The following is a 16,602-nucleotide window of genomic DNA, read 5'->3' on the forward strand; positions in this document are numbered from 1 at the left end:
CAGATGAACAGAGATGTTTAAGATTTGCCCACAAAATTGAGCTGGAACTTTGTGTTGTGATTTTAAAGGAAAAAGGAAGACAGTGAAATTAGTCTCTTGCGTCTAAATTAGCCTCTTCTGTCTCTTCTGATTGCCTTTTAATGAAATTTGCCCAGTTGCATGCCAGGAGAAGAGAAAAGGGGGAAACAAGAGTTGGAGATGGGGAGGGAACATCAGAGAAGTTCCAAGCCCCTCGGGAGGTGTGGAATGCGGGACTGTGTCTGCTGCCCCCACCTCTGTTTCCCCTTAGCCTCTCCTGCCCACCACCACAATCTTCATGTGCCTGCTGGACAGACAAAGGCTCCCTGTACTGAAAATGCAGCACTGCAAGCACACACGCTCCCTCTCGAAGCCTCCTCCCGGATGACCACTTCCCCTTGGTGTTTGATGCATGTTGCACTGTTCAGTATTCTACACTTTTTTGGAATACATGCATTTATGTCTTTTCAGGTTGGGAGTTATGGATAATTTGGCAAAGCAGACACCGTAACTGGTTTCTTACATAACTCTACAGTTGGCAGCAAGGCACAGTGCATTGAAATTAAGCAACATTCACTCATCCAAGAGGACTTTGCTTTTCCTTTTTTGGAAGGCTAAATGCCCTCCTTTATTTTTTCCTCTTGCATGTATTTTAAATTATTGGCTGACTTTAATGATTCTTTGAGGTTAATTTTTAAATGTGAATGGCAGTATTCCATTTAACTTCTGGAAGCTTGAGAGCTGTCCCTGTGTGCCCCTAAATTAGAGAAAGCTTAAATAACTTGAGTGCTTTTAGGTGATAATAAAATTGGAGAGAGTGAGAAGAACATAGGACTCAGGCTGCCTTAGGGATCTAAACTGGTAAAATACTTAGAAGGTTCAAGAGTTGCAACCTTTTGGAAGAATTCGAGTCAGTCTTGCATCCCAGTGCACTTCTCCGAACCAGGCATCTTCCCTGCATCTTCCCTTTCAATTATAGTGTACATTCTTTCCATTTCTTCTTCCTTTCCTTTTTCTTTTAACATTTAGTTTATGAGTCTTTAAGCAGGACCTCTTAACCCATTTATGCCTAGTGTTCCATTATTGGAACGCTAAGCATGTGAGAGTTATTTATATCCTACTGCCCAAGGTCATCACCAAGGTCTGATGGCAAAAATTCCAAAAATTGCAACCTCTGGCATAAATGGGTTAATGCTTCTTTGCTCAGTTTCAAAGGCTAGGTTCTCTAAAGTGTTTTTGTATCCTTTGCCAGAATTCAGTAGTGCTTTGAAAATGATCAAAGTGTTGCATATTCCTAGTTCTCAAATTATAATAATAAAGTTTTCAAATGAAAATCCTAGGAGTGTTTTAGGTTCTCTTTGCTCCATTCCACTGTGGGATACAAGTAGAAACTGGGACATTCATCCAATAAAATGTCATCGGAAAAAAAAAAATTTAACTACATTTCAAAATGATTCCTCTTTTTTTCCTTTAAAATTTTTATTGACCAAGACAGATTTCAAAATGTTTTCTCTAATACCCCGAAGTGAAACTTTGATTGAGGTTTTCAGGAAATTCCAGGGATCAAGTATGTCACCCGGACTTTGGTTTCCAGGTTTCCCAAAGCCTTGAAATTTCCCTACAGTCTAATTGCTGTTTACTACCACAGACCTTCATCCTTTTTCTTTTGTAACATTTTCCATCTTAAGAAGGGTCGTCCCATTCGGCCGAGGAGCGTGTTGTCTGAGTAGCTGAATGGAATTACTACCAGTGGAAACTATGCTGCAAGAGGGGTTGATAAAGCAGCTGCAAAGCAAACCTCAGCTGTTTTTTCCATTCTCCCCAAGCAAAGTTAATTAGCATAGGGAAAATGACTAAGGTGTTGACGTCACCTCTTTCCAGTAGAAACTTACACTTTGTCCCTGTCTGCCTGCAAGCATGCAGGACTTGACTCAGGAATTTGCTGTCCAAACAGGATGCTGTGGAAGCTGCGCTTTTTTTTTTTTTTCCCAGGGAGTGGGGGCTGGTCCTCACTGCTTTATAAGCACCGGCTCAAGAAGGATCCTACAGCCTCTTGGAAAGGAATCTCACTAGGGGCTTGACTGCGTGGTTCCCTAGCGCTTTCACTGTTAAGAAACCAAGATGCATTTTAGAAACTTTAACTACAGTTTTAGCTCCCTGATTGCCTGTGTGGCAAACAGTGATATCTTCAGCGAAAGTGAAACCAGGGTAAGGCTTCTAATATAACGTGATTTTCTTTAGTTTTCAAAGCATTATGCTAATTGGGACTACTAACTGAAATACTTGGGGGAATGTGGCTCTCTTGTGGGCTTGGGGGTTTTGAAAGAAATCCAAAGTCTTTTGAGCCTTGAAAATCAAAAGCTGTTGCCTGAGGAATTAACTGAGGAAGGAATTTCTAAAGATCTCAATATTTGACAACATCCAGGTCCCTGAACCAACTAACTAGGAAGGTGAGAGCTGGGCATCGTGTGCTTTTCATTCTGTGTATGTTATAAGTGAACTTTTCAGAAACTGGCTGCTTCTGACGGTGAACAGTGTTTTACTTTTACAGCCAGCGTTGCTAATACTTTCGTATCGTCTTAGGAAATAAATGTTATAAAGATACTTGGATGTTTGTAGTAATTACAAGGGCCTGGCCTCAAGCTCCCAGACTTCTCTAATGAGAGAAAATGCAGCCAGAGCAAATAATAAAACTGGAGAAATTAAGTGTGAGATCAGTGTGCCTCCTGCACAGCAGCTCTCTTTGATAGTGATTAATATAATGATTTTAATCAGTACACTTTTCTTCTTCATTTGACTAAAATGTTAAGTTTTTTTTATCAGCAGCTACCCAGCTATCTAACTGAACTTTAATAATATTGTATAGGAATGAATCCTGTATGTTCTATTTGAGAGATGGTATTTGTGCATGGTGGTGTTATATGCTGTATACCCAAAGCCATATTGAGACATGCAAAGGTTTCTTTTTTAAAATCAAATGTGAGTCCATAATTGTATGTAAGGCTTATGATCTGGCACCATTGTGTTTGGACTAGATCGCAGAGCACGTTCTATGTTCTTAAAGTCCTGCAAAGTGAGCGCACTTAGCATTAGCCTTATGTGAGTAAAATCACTGTTTTTTTTAAATGAAGTAGAGATGCCATCCAAAAGCTATAATAACTGGATATCAGTTATTGGAACAAATAAGATTCATTTATAAGAGAATGGCATCATAGTCATCTAGATTTTAAAGATAATGTGAGTTCTCTTTTGTTCTAGTCCTAAGCCCTGAACCTGTATTCTAAAAATATTCTTCAAAGTCATCTCTCCCAAATTCTGAATCATAACTTCAAAACTAAACAGTGGGTCACAGTGCCTGTTGATGAGGTCAACATTCCAAATGTACGAAGACACAGTTTTGCCAGAAACTTGCCGGTGCTCAAGAGAGGTAGGGAAGAGAGTGAGAGGCGGCCAGATGAACTCCACTGTCCGCCAGCTCCGCGTTCCTTCACACGTGCCTCTGCAGGATCCCTTGTGGGAAAGTCTCAGAAATCTTCATAAACTGAAGAAAAAGACAGGGAATGCAAGGAGAGCAAGGTCGTAGGTTGTTCCGACTGCCCCTTAACAACATGCCTGGGAGGGACCGGCTACCCTGTTCCTTCCTACCCGCAGCCCCAGCCCCAAGTGGAGCAGGCACCATCCACCCATGCCTCCCCGCGCTTGCCAGCAGTGAACATTCCTGAAGACACTCTCCTCTCTTATCCCGAATTCTCGCTCCCACTGCAGAAACACTGCCTTCCATAGGTTCTCCAAGGTACTCGGTGAGCTCTGCTCGCGCTGCCTACCAGCCACGCCCCGTGCCATCGCCTTCTTCCTGGCCAGCCCCTTCTGCCTTTCACACAGGCTCCCACAAACTGTCCTAAGTGTTTTTACCTGGTAAAAAGATTCACAAAACCCGGCAACTAGAAGCCCATTCAGTCTTCCTTGGAGCTTTGACTGTCCACCAGTTAAACTCCCTCTCCGAGGAGTTGCGGTGGCCCCCAGCTGCCCCCACTGACATCCACACTCCAGGACCCAGCCCAGGGGGCTCTCCCCTGAGCAACCTGAGCTTGGAATCCCCCACCTCGGGCTTTGCATTCTAAGAGCTCATGACATCTCCTAATTCTCACTAGCCCTATGGCACCAGAGCGAGGTGTGCATAGACATGAAAGCCAGGATGCCGAAAACGGTCCATTTGCAGAACATTAATTTTTAAACCAGTATCATTTTAGAGAGTTAAAAAGTAACAGACTTGAGATAAAAGCGATCGTGGAAGTTTTAAAAATCTACTGATTTTAAGAAATGCAAAACTTTCTTTCAACTTTGTTATTTTTCAAGTATTTCTTTTTTTCAAATTAGCTGCAGTGTTTTTAAGCCTTAAAGAAATACTTCATATATACAACATTGCCCTGAGCTGAATGGCGGGGTTGGAGTTGGCTAGCCGGGAAAGGCTATAGGACAGAGAAATATGGGGGGGTAAGCAGGGGAAGGTCATAGGACAGAGAAACATGGGGAACAAATTACCAAACTGTACCTCCCTGGAAAATGCTCATTCTACTTTTTTAAAAAGTTTGTTACCCTAAATACTGTCTATGTATTGGCAATTGTTCTGCTGATTAGATGAATGTAGTAAATCATACCTTCTTGCCTTCTTGTAAAATATCTGCATTAGGACTAAAAGGCCATAGTTCCCTAAGAAGGGAAAGGCTTTTCTCTAAGAAGTTAGGAGTTCTTGAAAGGATTGATGATCTACTTCCTCAGTAAGAAATGTATTGAGGAGGCCAGGCACAGTGGCTCATGCCTGTAATCCCAGCACTTTGGGAGGCCGAGGCGGGCGGATCACCTGAGGTCGGGAGTTCAAGACCAGCCTGACCAACATGACAAACCTTGTCTCTACTAAAAATACAAAAATTGGCCAGGTGTGCTGGCAGGCACCTGTAACCCTAGCTACTCTGGAGGCTGAGGCAGGAGAATCACTTGAACCTGGGAGGCAGAGGTTGCAGTGAGCCAAGACTGCGCCACTGCACTCCAGCCTGGGTGACACAGCAAGATTCTGTCTCAAAAAAAAAAAAAAAATGTAATGACATCATCTAGTCAAGGGTCATATGCAGGTAAATTTCAACTCCTTTTATTTTTATTGTTATTTTTCAGGCCAAATTTGAGTCCCTCTTTAGGACGTATGACAAGGATATCACCTTTCAGTATTTTAAGAGCTTCAAACGAGTCAGAATAAACTTCAGCAACCCCTTCTCCGCAGCAGATGCCAGGCTCCAGCTGCATAAGACTGAGTTTCTGGGAAAGGAAATGAAGTTATATTTTGCTCAGGTGAGTTGGGTTCGTTGCTATGCATGCTTCTCCCTCCTCCCTCACTCCCTTTTATAAAGCATCTTGTATGTCGCTTATGTTATATGCTGACCGGAAACTCTAAGACTTCATCTTAGATGAAGAGAAAGGCAAAATTCCTAATCGGAATGTTCAGTGCCTCACTTGTTTTAAGAAGATATCAAGGTGCATTTGAAAGCAACGTTAGAAATCGCCCCTGACCTTCCTGGGTTGATAATGATGGGGGAAAGAAAGCCTTCCCTGTTCACTGGGGAGCTTACAGGGTGCAGCAGGGTGGGCGTGGCTATGCAAATACCCTAAGATTTGGGCAGCAGGTTTCCATGGATTTGCTCTAGGGTTGGAGCTAACGACCCACTCCAGACTGAGCAGACCAGAGTGGTTCCCAGCTCATGTGATGCTGGGGGCACTCAGCAGAGAAAGAGGAGTCTGCAGAAGATGCCTGCAAATCAGCCCAGGACTGCTAGGTCTGGCTTGAAAGGAAAACAGGGGATAACCAGACTGGGCGCAGATGCTAAGAAACCCTCCAGTTGGCAAGGTTCCCAGCCGCAGGGTACCCACGGTAGGGAGAGGGGTAGCTGGGGTTGGGCTTGCTTCTTCTCCTGCCCACTACCATTTCGACCCTCCTCTGGGGAACTTAGGACAGGTGACCCACCTTCAAGGCAGCTCCCAGAGTTCCATCTGCTGTCCTTAGGGGCTGACAGATTGTCAGGGAAGAGGAAAGGAGCTTCTAGAATGCGGCTCCTCGGTAAAGCGAGTCCCCCTCAGGCTCTGAGCACCCCCCGCCCTCCCCCCGCACACACATACCTTGCTGGGGTGGGAGAGGACCCTGTCCAGAGGCTTCCCAGGAAGCTCATCCGACTCCATGCCAGAGAGTCAAAGTGTCTTTTCTTCCCCAAAGTGAGGACAGGGAACTTGCTGGGCCCTTCAAATATAAATAAAGCATTTGGGATCCCCGCTGCACCCCTGACCTTTCTGCCCTGGGAGGCATAGGCCGAGCTTTGACCTTGGGTGCCTAGGGCTTCCTCTGTGAGTATACTCTTTTCTTCACTGGATGAGATTTTATGCAAATAATTACTTATTACTCCTCTGACCTTTTCTGATTGTAAAACAATGCATATTCATTGTGAAAAGTTGGGGAGGGCAATCTGGAAGTGCAGAGAAAACCTACGCCGCGCAGCTTGTGATGTGTGTAAGAGCTCTCTGGACAGCCCTCTCATCACGGGTCAGCATTTCTAAAACCAAACTAGGAGCATAGGGTATCGTTCCTTATTGTTAGTTTTTAAAGTCTTCTGGGAGGTGGCTTTTTTTTTTCTGGCATCTGATCTGGAGTCCCCAGGAGGGAGTCACAGGGCCGCCGCTGGGTGGGGAACCCTAGGGGCAGATGGAGCCCTGGCTCCCTGTCCCTGAGAAGCTGTGTCCTCTCAGAACTGTCGCTTAGGCTTTGGACTTTCAGAGTGTGCCTCTGTGGTGTGAGGAGCGGGGAGAAATTGATTCCAAGAGCCCTCCTGACCTCAGTGACAGTGACTTTAATTTTCCACGTATACTAAAGTCACCTCTGCTGATCTTCTGTCCATCTAGGTCAAGCGTAATTATTTGCAGTCCCTGTGCCTGTGACTCCCACAGCCCTGGGAGGGGGCTGTCATCCTATCTGCGCCATAAGCAGAGTTCAGATGTCCTTTTGCCCTCCCCGTTACAGACCATCTTACAATTGGTCCTGGAATCACACCTGTCCAGACTCCTGGACGTTGACCCGCCCATCTCCTAGAAGCTGGCGTTAGGTGCTGTTGCCTCACTGCAGTTCTTCCCTGGCAACAACTGACCTGTGCTTGTTTTCTCTCCTCAGACCTTACACATAGGAAGCTCACACCTGGCTCCGCCAAATCCAGACAAGCAGTTTCTGATCTCCCCTCCTGCCTCTCCGCCGGTGGGATGGAAACAAGTGGAAGATGCGACCCCAGTCATAAACTATGATCTCTTATATGCCATCTCCAAGCTGGGGCCAGGTGAGCAGGGCCCTCGGGTGGGAGGGAGGCAGGGGGAGACACAGCTGCTCCCCTGCACTGGGGAGCAGTACCCCCACTACCCCTGTAGCTCTCGTAAGCCCATGCAGGCGTGTTTTGTGAGCTTCTCTGTATTCTTCTGCACCACGGTCCCTTGTGCTGGGAGCATGCCTGCCTCTTGGTGCCACCTGCAATGTTAGACTGGGGCTGATCGTGGGGACCCTGCATGATGCCCCCCCAACCCCCCACAGTGTCCCAGGAATCCATTCTTGTGTCCACTGAGCACAGCCTGCCTGGGAGACCTGAGCCCCGGCCCCAGGTCCTGTCGCTCCAGATAGGGATAAGTGATTGGACTTTGGAAAGGGAAAATCGATGCCCCCTTTAAGAAATGTTATTTTTAATCAAGGTAAATTCACCCTTTCCTGTGATTCTCACCTGGCCTTCTTAAAGGAAAAGGGAAGGAGAACCATAGGCCATGGTGAGGGAAGGGCCGCGGCCAGGCTGCCCTACCCCAGGGCCCGTGGGCTGGTCCCCTACAGGGCTTGCCAAAGAAAGAGGAGGTTCCCGTCCTCTGGAGGGACAAAAGTGTGAGCACTGCGGGGAGGGGGTAGGTTCCTCAGGCTGTTTGTCCAAAATGTGGGCCTTACCTGGTGGACTTGCAAGCAGTAGATGAGATCATCGAGTGAAAGGCGCTTCAATCAGCGCTTGGCTCACAGTGTTCAATGCAGGTTTTTTGAAAACCATAAAATGTTGGTGGTTCCTGCCCTGTCCACTAGGGTTTGGGTGAGGAGGCAGGTGCGAGGGAGAGTCCTGGGGTGAAGAGGTTTGAGCCTTCTCCTGCTCTGTCCGTGGAGCAAGTCGAATAAATGCTGAGACCATCAGCTCCTCGTTTCTCCTTGACCAGCAATCTGATGTTCCCTTGGGTTGAGGGTTTTGTTTTCTTGGACCATCAGCAGTTTCATATTGAAAAGATTACATTTCTGAAAACATTGCCCAAACGGAAATTCCCTCTGTGGGATAAAGCAAGAGTCACATTACTTACTGCTAATTGTGGCGTGAAGGTCAAGATCCGAAATGGCCATTCTGAGGAAGTGTGTGCTCCCCCTACGGCAGCTCCTGGCCAGGGGGCATGAGCATGGCTGAGGGTGTGGCGTCTTCCCCTAGGTTAGGGATGGGAGGAAACAGGGTCTCCACTTGCAAAGAGGTTTTGTCAACGGTTCCAGAGGCAAATGCTGTTAATAAAAATTCTTCATACTCCAGAATCTACCACTTCCTTCACCGAGGGCTTATTGGAGAAGGCTTTTTAGGAAATAGATGTAATAAAATCAGTTTGTCCTTGGTTCACTTAATAGTGAGCTTGAGTGAGATTTCATATTTCACCTGTGCTTTTCAACCAACAGGATTGCGGAGATTTTGCAAATTATGGTCCTAAACCCTGAGCTTTCTGGATTTTGGCTGATTAGTAGGTAGATAAGAGACTTGCAAAGAGGTAGATTTGTAAGAGGCTCTTAACCAACATTTTCAGCAATCCATCTGACCTCCCATGCCTGAATTCTGTCTCTCAGAGAGCTGAAGCTCCTTTACCTTTTTCAGTGCAGTTATAATAACATTTCAGTCCCACATGTGATAGAGAAAAGACCACCACCTTCCTTATAAGTAAAAGTATCTTCCAAGTTTAGAGGAATAACCAGTGTGGCTGGAGGTAGGAAGCTCTGCTGGGCCACTCTTGCCCGGTGGAAATCAGTCATGTGATGGGCACACAGTGGTTGATGAGGTGCCTCCTCGCTTAGCCGAACTGCAAATAAATCCCAAGCACAGGCCAGGCCGGGTGGCTCACGCCTGTAATCCCAGCACTTTGGAAGGCTGAGGCAGGCGGATCACAAGGTCAGGAGATCAAGACCATCCTGGCCAACATGGTGAAACCCTGTCTCTACTAAAAATACAAAAATTAGCTGAGTATGGTGTCATGCACCTGTAGTCCCAGCTACTTGGACCTGTAGTCCCAGCTACTTGGGAGGCTGAGGCAGGAGAATCACTTGAACCCAGGAGGCGGAGGTTGCAGTGAGCTGAGATCTTGTTACTGCACTCCAGCGTGGGCAACAGAGCGAGATTCTGTCTCCAAAAAAAAAAAAAAACACACAAAGAAAGAAAGAGAGAGAGAAAGAAAGAGAGAGAGAGAAGAAAAGAAAAGAAAAGAAAAGAGAAATCCCAAGCACAAAGCCCTGAAGGAAAACTCACCATGAGGCCACACCCTGTGGGTGTAGCAGGTTGAAGCAAACCTCCTGCCCCTGTTTCAGATCCCTGCCCAGCATCACACCAGTAACAATGGAGCCTCAATTCTTACACATCTTTCTAGGTGACATGGGTTGGACAAGCATGTGGTGAGCCGGGTTCTCAGTGCCTCAGGCATTCACTCATGCTGTTAGCTCCATGAAGTCAATACCTTTACCATCTCCTTTACTGGGAAGGGAACTGAGGTGCACAGGGAAGCAGAATAAAGTGCCTATGAGCCCTGGGTACTAAGGAGCCAGGCTCAGAGCTACCTTCACAAGCACCAGAGATGCACACTCTTCTTGTGGCCAGAGCAGCACCCCAACGGGAGGCCCCAGCCCCTTCATTCTACATTGCCGGGTTTTTCAGTTGCAGAAAGGTCACCCTACCCTTGCTGGATCAGAGTGACCTGAAATTGGCCAACCTGGTAGAACTCAGGCTGACACAGAACAGCAGGGCACTCCTGGTCCCGGGGATTCGAAGTTGTTCTAAGGAAAGGATGCCGAGGTCAAAAACGTTCCCAGAGCGCCTGGCTCCATGCAGCCACCCCTGCGCCTGCTGCAGGGCCTCCCGTGACTCCCTTCCTGGGCGTGCACTGCAACCCTCCAACAGGAGCCCCACGAGGGAGGCCCAGGATTCTGTTTCCAAATGCGCTTCTTCATCCATCTTTTTCCTGAACCGAAGTTTCTCACGTTCACACTTGAGGAAATGCTGACGGAAGGGGAGTTCTCTGGGTAGTTTAGATGTCTGGTGGACACGCGAAGTGTAACTAGAAAATGCGAAGTATAACTAGAAAAATTCCTTCTATACTTTTCATGTGCCTGGACTCCCAGAATGTTTGACTAAAAACAGAGCCATGCACAGTGGAAATATCTCTTTTTCTGAATGAGCTAGCAAAGATTTACAAACCCAAAATATATCTGGCTGTGTCTCTCAGCCCAATCGAATGGTCACGAGCAGCTGGCCCAGCAGAGCCCTGAATGCTCTTTTATGTTTGCCTTTTGACTCCCAAGGACTTGTCGGAGTGACCCTGCAATTATTTTCTTTCCTTAGGGGAAAAGTATGAATTGCACGCAGCGACTGACACCACTCCCAGCGTGGTGGTCCACGTATGTGAGAGTGATCAAGAGAAGGAGGAAGAAGAGGAAATGGAAAGAATGAAGAGACCCAAGCCAAAAATTATCCAGACCAGGAGGCCGGAGTACACGCCAATCCACCTCAGCTGAACTGGCACGCGACGAGGACGCATTCCAAATCATACTCACGGGAGGAATCTTTTACTGTGGAGGTGGCTGGTCACGACTTCTTCGGAGGTGGCAGCCAAGATTGGGGTGGCAGAAATCCCAGTTCATGTTGCTCAGAAGAGAATCAAGGCCATGTCCCCTTGTTCTAATGCTGCACACCAGTTACTGTTCATGGCACCCGGGAATGACTTGGGCCAATCACTGAGTTTGTGGTGATCGCACAAGGACATTTGGGACTGTCTTGAGAAAACCGATAATGATAGTGTTTTGTACTTGTTCTTTTCTGGTAGGTTCTGTCTGTGCCAAGGGCAGGTTGATCAGTGGGCTCAGGAGAGAGTTTTCTGTTTCTAAGCAGCCTGCAGGGCCACTCTCTACTGGTAGGAAGAGGTACAACAGGAAGCCGCCTAGTGCAGAGAGGTTGTGAAAACAGCAGCAATGCAGTGTGGAAATTGTAGCGTTTCCTTTCTTCCCTCATGTTCTCATGTTTGTGCATGTATATTACTGATTTTCAAGACTAACCTCTGTTCGTATATAAAGTTAAACCATTGTTGTTTTACTTATTTTGGGAAGCCAGGAAAGCGTTTGGAAAATGTATCACCTTTCCCAGATTCTAGGATTCTCGACTCTCTTTGCAACAGCACTCGCTTGCAGAACTCTCCTGGAATACATTCACTCGGCATCCTCAACTGTGCAACGTATAACTTGTGCTTTTGCAAAAGAAGTTGATCTGAAATTCCTCTGTAGAGTTTAGCTTATACAATTCACAGAATAGCAGTTTCACTGCCAACTTTTAGTGGGTGAGAAATTTTAGTTGAGGTGTTTGGGGTTGGACCTCAGTTTCTGTTATTTCTTTTATGTGGTGGTTTCTATACATGAATCATAGCCAAAAACTTTTTGGGAAACTGTTGGCTGAGATAGTTGGTTTTTTACCCCACTAAGACATCAAGATACACTTGTAAATAAAGCTGATAGCATATATTCATGCCTGTTGTATACTTGGGTGAAAAGTATGGCGGTGGGAGACTAAGATACATTAACCTACCTGTGAATCGTATGTTGTAGAAAAAGCTGTTCCCATGTCTAACAGGACTTGAATTCAAAGCATGTCAAGTGGATAGTAGATCTGTGGCGATATGAGAGGGATGCAGTGCCTTTCCCCGTTAATTCCTGATGGAATTGTTATACTAGGTTAACATTTGTAATTTTTTTCTAGTTGTAATGTGTATGTCTGGTAAATAGGGATTATATTTTGGCCTTACAATACCATAACAAAGTTTGTCATTTTGAAATACCCAATGCCAAGTAACAATGCATGCTTTGGCAATTTGGAAGATGGTTTTTTCTTTGAGAAGCCAATATGTTTGCATTAAATGCTTTGATTGTTCATATCAAGAAATCGATTGAACGTTCTCAAACCCTGTTTACGGTACGTGGTAAAAGGGAGCCTGTTTGGGAGAGACCATTGCACCGCTGTCCAAGTGTTTCTAGTTAAGTGCTTTTAAACTGGAGAGGCTAACCTCAAAATATTTTTTTTAACTGCATTCTATAATAAATGGGCACAGTATGCTCCTTACAGAAAAGTTGTCATTTTATTTCTAGAATAAATCTGTGAACCTTTTAAATTCTGCAGTTTAAAAGGCTTTTAAACCTTTTTAAACATTTTAAATTCAGGAGGACACATGCCTTTGTCAATTTGAGCTTAGAAACTGCTGATTCTGTGCTGTGGTTCACAGAGGGTCCACCACACTAAGAATGCGTCACTTGCAAAAGAAGAAAATGGATAAAACTGAAATCAGAACTTTGAGTATTTCCTTTGTACAGGCAGATGCTACTATGATGAAACCTCTGTTCATCAGCACCTCCACAAAACAGCAATCGTTTTAGTCATTTGAAGAGCTTCTTTTCTATTAGAAAAGATGTCCATGGAAGATGCTAAGTTATAAAAGCCAGTTCTTTTCGGAAGATACATCTGTAAGCCTTCTGTTTAATCTCTGGCAGCTTTTTCCCTGAAACTCTCCTTTCAAATGGTGGTGACCTTCCTGGGAAGCCCACAGAGGCCTAAGTAACCCAGTGTTTATTTGCCAAAATCTAGGAAATGACATTAATCCTGACCGTCATTAGCATTAGGCATTTATCTATGAAAAGTCACATGCTACCTTTTTTTCTCTTTCTTGAGAACCATCATCCTGTCATTTCCAAGAGCATTTGTACATTTTCAAGCCATATATGTTCAAGGTTTAATCGTGCTGGAAAACCCACACTTCAATCAAGTTGGTCAAATCTGATTATTGGACAGATTCAGGCATTGACCCCCCTAAGGACAGGCAGGAAATATTTCCAAATAGAGACTCTCAGCAGGTCCCCTTAGATAAAGGAGGGAAAAATCAGCCATCCCACTGCCAGTGAAGCCAATAGACCTTAGAATTGAAACACAAGTCAAGGAACAGGCTCACTCAGGACACCCTATTTCTTTTGAGTTGTTCTGTGGCAGCCTCAGCTGAAATTGTTAAACCAATAATGCATGAAGTTTCTGGTTCCCAGGCTGGTAGACCTGAAAGTCATTGAATCATGAATGTGCCTAGGACCCATGCATTGCTTTGTAGGAGAGGGGTTCAGTAAAATGTGAAACGACCGACATTCAACAGGCAGAATCATGCAGGATGCACACGTGGCCATTGATTGAAAGTGTTTCTTCGGCCGGGCGCGTTGGCTCAAGTCTGTAATCCCAGCACTTTGGGAGGCCGAGACGGGCGGATCATGAGGTCAGGAGATCAAGACCATCCTGGCTAACACGGTGAAACCCTGTCTCTACTAAAAAATACAAAAAACTAGCCGGGCGAAGTGGCGGGCGCCTGTAGTCCCAGCTACTTGGGAGGCTGAGGCAGGAGAATGGCGTGTACCTGGGAGGCGGAGCTTGCAGTGAGCTGAGATCCGGCCACTGCACTCCAGCCTGGGCGACAGAGCAAGACTCCGTCTCAAAAAAAAAAAAAAAAAAAGAAAGTGTTTCTTCAACAGGCTTTGATAGAATATATTACTAATGTGATGGGAAACAGCTTAGGGCCATGCAAGAAAAGAAAGTCAGCCCCTGGAAACGAGTGACTAAATCAAAGCGAAGGGCAGTAGATGGAGAGGGGCCCAGCAATTCACGGAGCAATTCAGATGCAGGCTATAAACATTGATTTCAAGTCAGCAGGCATTTAGGATTTTACATTTCCAGAATATTGTGTGTGAATTGCTGCCCACAGGAGATTTGGGTTTTCAGAGCGCTTTAATTTTATGTGAAATGTACAGAACTCACTACAAAGTAAATCGATTTTCTCATACGTTAAATTGCAGGAGATTAAAAGCACTCTATGGACATGTTATGACCAAAAGTCATAAAAAGCCGAAGTCTGTCACACTTCACAGTGCCCACAGAACCCGCGGAAAGTGTGCCTGGGTACCATAGGTGCATATCCAGTAACATTCACCCAAAGGTCAGCAACTCAGGTGGAAACCGCATACATAATTACCCTAAAAATCATTCAGGAAGAAGGTCCACTACAAGTAACAAGTACTCTTCCCTCCTGCTTCTCTGGCCTCTTGATTCTAAAGTAGAACATGGAGGAAACTTTTCAAGTATATCAGCAATCCTTAATTCACATCTGAAATTCTCACTCCGTAACTCACCAAAAGTTACACGGCAATCAGGTAGATGGATTTGCTTCTCACATACCTCATTTTCTTCCACAATCCTTCCCTGCTGTTCGTGAAATGTCATTTCAATCATAGCTATGTTTATGAAAGACGGAAATTATTCACAAGTGATTGAGGTACGCTGCCTGGGCCCACCGTTTCTCCTCCTTTCAGGATTCTGATGAGGGACTTGGTGACCCTTCTACACAGCGAACGAGTGCCAAGTAGATGCAGTGGCCACTGCTCAAATCCCTCTTTCAAGAGTGTCAGGGCCTTCCTGGCTGACATTTGTACTCTGGCAGCGCAGAATTTTCAGTGTTTTTAACTTACCATGTTATCTCTTTTCTCCGCCTAGAAAATTATCTCACTGTCCCAGCCCGGCCCTGCTAACCCCACAATGAGGCCCACGATGTCCTGCTCACCCTGTTCAAATTACCAGCAGCTACCTCTGTGCCAGCCACAGAACACGTTTCGAGGGGCTGATTTTCTTTCCTTGCATGGCCCTAAGCTGTTTCTCATCAGATTAGTCATATATTCTATCAAAACCCATTGAAGAAACGCCTTCAATCAGTGGCAAAGCATGCATTCTGCACATTTCTGCCTGTTGAATGTCGGTCGTTTCACATTTTACTGAACCCCTCTCCTACAAAACAATGTGTGGGTCCTGGGTATGTTCATGACGCAGTGACTTTCAAACCCATCAGCCTGGGAACCCAGAAACTTTGTGCATTATTGGTTTCACAATAAGCGTTATTGAAATGATTGACTCTTTAATATTTCTCCTGCAGGTGTCCATTAGGAATGTCTCTTCCCCCTGAGAATCACTGCCAGTTACTCCCGCTGGGTCTCCCATCATGCCCCCTTCTTTTCCATTGTATGGCATATTTTCTTTTTTATCATAATTGTTAAGTTGTTTGTCTTCCCTGTTGAGGCATAATTTGGGTAGAAGTGGGATTCCTGGTAGCCAGTGACTCATAGTAGACATTCAACATGCAAGTGGATTGGATAGATGGAAGGATAGATGGATAGATGGAAAGACAGACAGACGGATGGATGGATGGATGGATGGGGATTTGGGAGGAAGAGGAGTGAGCAGGCACCGAAAAGAACAGACGAATAATGAGGCTTGTTCCCTCTCCCTAGTCAGAAGGGCCAGTAAGCAGCTTAGAGCTTTAATCCCACAAATTGTCAGGCAGCTGGTGCAAGAGCAGTGAAAGCGAGAGAGAGAGAGAGAGAGAGAGAGAGACCCTGTGGTAGGTTACGGTCATCAGTGAGAAAGAAAAAAAAAACCTTTGTTTCAAAACTCTCCTCAAAACAGATGATTGACTGGAGGGTGCGGCACAAAGGAACTTGTCAGGTGACGGAGACATTCTGTGTCTGGACAGAGCGATGCAGGAAGCTGGGTAAAGACACCGTCATGGTAACAGCTGTATATATCTGTTGAAAACTCATCAAACTTATAATAATTAGAAAGGGTACATTTTGCTTCATGTAAAGTATGCCTCAATAAAGTGTATTTGATTTTAAAATCAGGATAAAGGAAAAAAACATTTATCCTGGATAATAGGCAGGAATTGGGGAGAAGGTCTTAATTGTCATCATATCGTTTTTAAAACATTTTTCAAATGTGTAATGCTTTGATGACATTCTTAAGACACATTATACAGCAAGGCAAAGCAGCATCCCAAATGAGAGAATGAACATTCTAATAAATATTTTCTGTAAGACACTGATATGTCTATGACTATTTGCTAAATTTAAAAATCAACTTGGACCATATTTACTCCCTTAAAGTCTAATAGACGACTAATTTCTTATGTGTTCAGAACCAATATGTTGCTACTTTAAGAACGGCATACATAGGTACGCTCGGCCCTCTGTGTCTAAGGCTTCTGCATCTGTGGATTCAACCAACCATGGACTGAAAATATTCCAAAAATAAAATAAAATTAATGAAACAACAATAAAAATAAAACAAATAAAAAATGCCGGGTAGCAACTACTTACAAAACATTTACAGAGTATTAAGTGTT

At 45.0% G+C, this 16,602-nt stretch overlaps 1 protein-coding gene and 1 long non-coding RNA gene across 6 annotated transcripts in view; one reads left to right on the forward strand and one right to left on the reverse strand.

Moving 5' to 3' along the window:
• The window catches only part of RCAN1 (regulator of calcineurin 1), a 98,540-nt gene extending 86,066 nt beyond the window's left edge, over positions 1-12,474 (forward strand). Inside the window, exons 1-4 of one of the 5 annotated variants that reach the window (XM_015132922.3) lie at positions 1,768-2,226; positions 5,188-5,361; positions 7,223-7,382; positions 10,704-12,474. In XM_015132922.3, coding sequence (XP_014988408.1) covers positions 2,140-2,226; positions 5,188-5,361; positions 7,223-7,382; positions 10,704-10,876 — 594 coding nt within the window. In that variant the 5' untranslated portion in view covers positions 1,768-2,139 and the 3' untranslated portion in view covers positions 10,877-12,474. Of the gene's footprint in view, positions 1-1,653; positions 2,469-3,420; positions 3,595-5,187; positions 5,362-7,222 lie in introns of those variants that run through there. The other 4 variants (XM_028845331.2, XM_077995789.1, XM_001088613.5 and 1 more) reach the window with 4 other exon arrangements.
• LOC144339662 (uncharacterized) lies at positions 2,402-8,161 on the reverse strand. Its single transcript, XR_013414929.1, has 3 exons — positions 8,027-8,161; positions 6,184-6,301; positions 2,402-3,559 (listed from the first exon to the last, which is right to left on the reverse strand). It is a non-coding gene; the product is annotated as an uncharacterized LOC144339662 (long non-coding RNA).
• Positions 12,475-16,602: the final 4,128 nt, after the last annotated feature.

This window comes from Macaca mulatta, chromosome 3 (assembly GCF_049350105.2).
Source record: "Macaca mulatta isolate MMU2019108-1 chromosome 3, T2T-MMU8v2.0, whole genome shotgun sequence".
NCBI lineage: Eukaryota > Metazoa > Chordata > Mammalia > Primates > Cercopithecidae > Macaca > Macaca mulatta.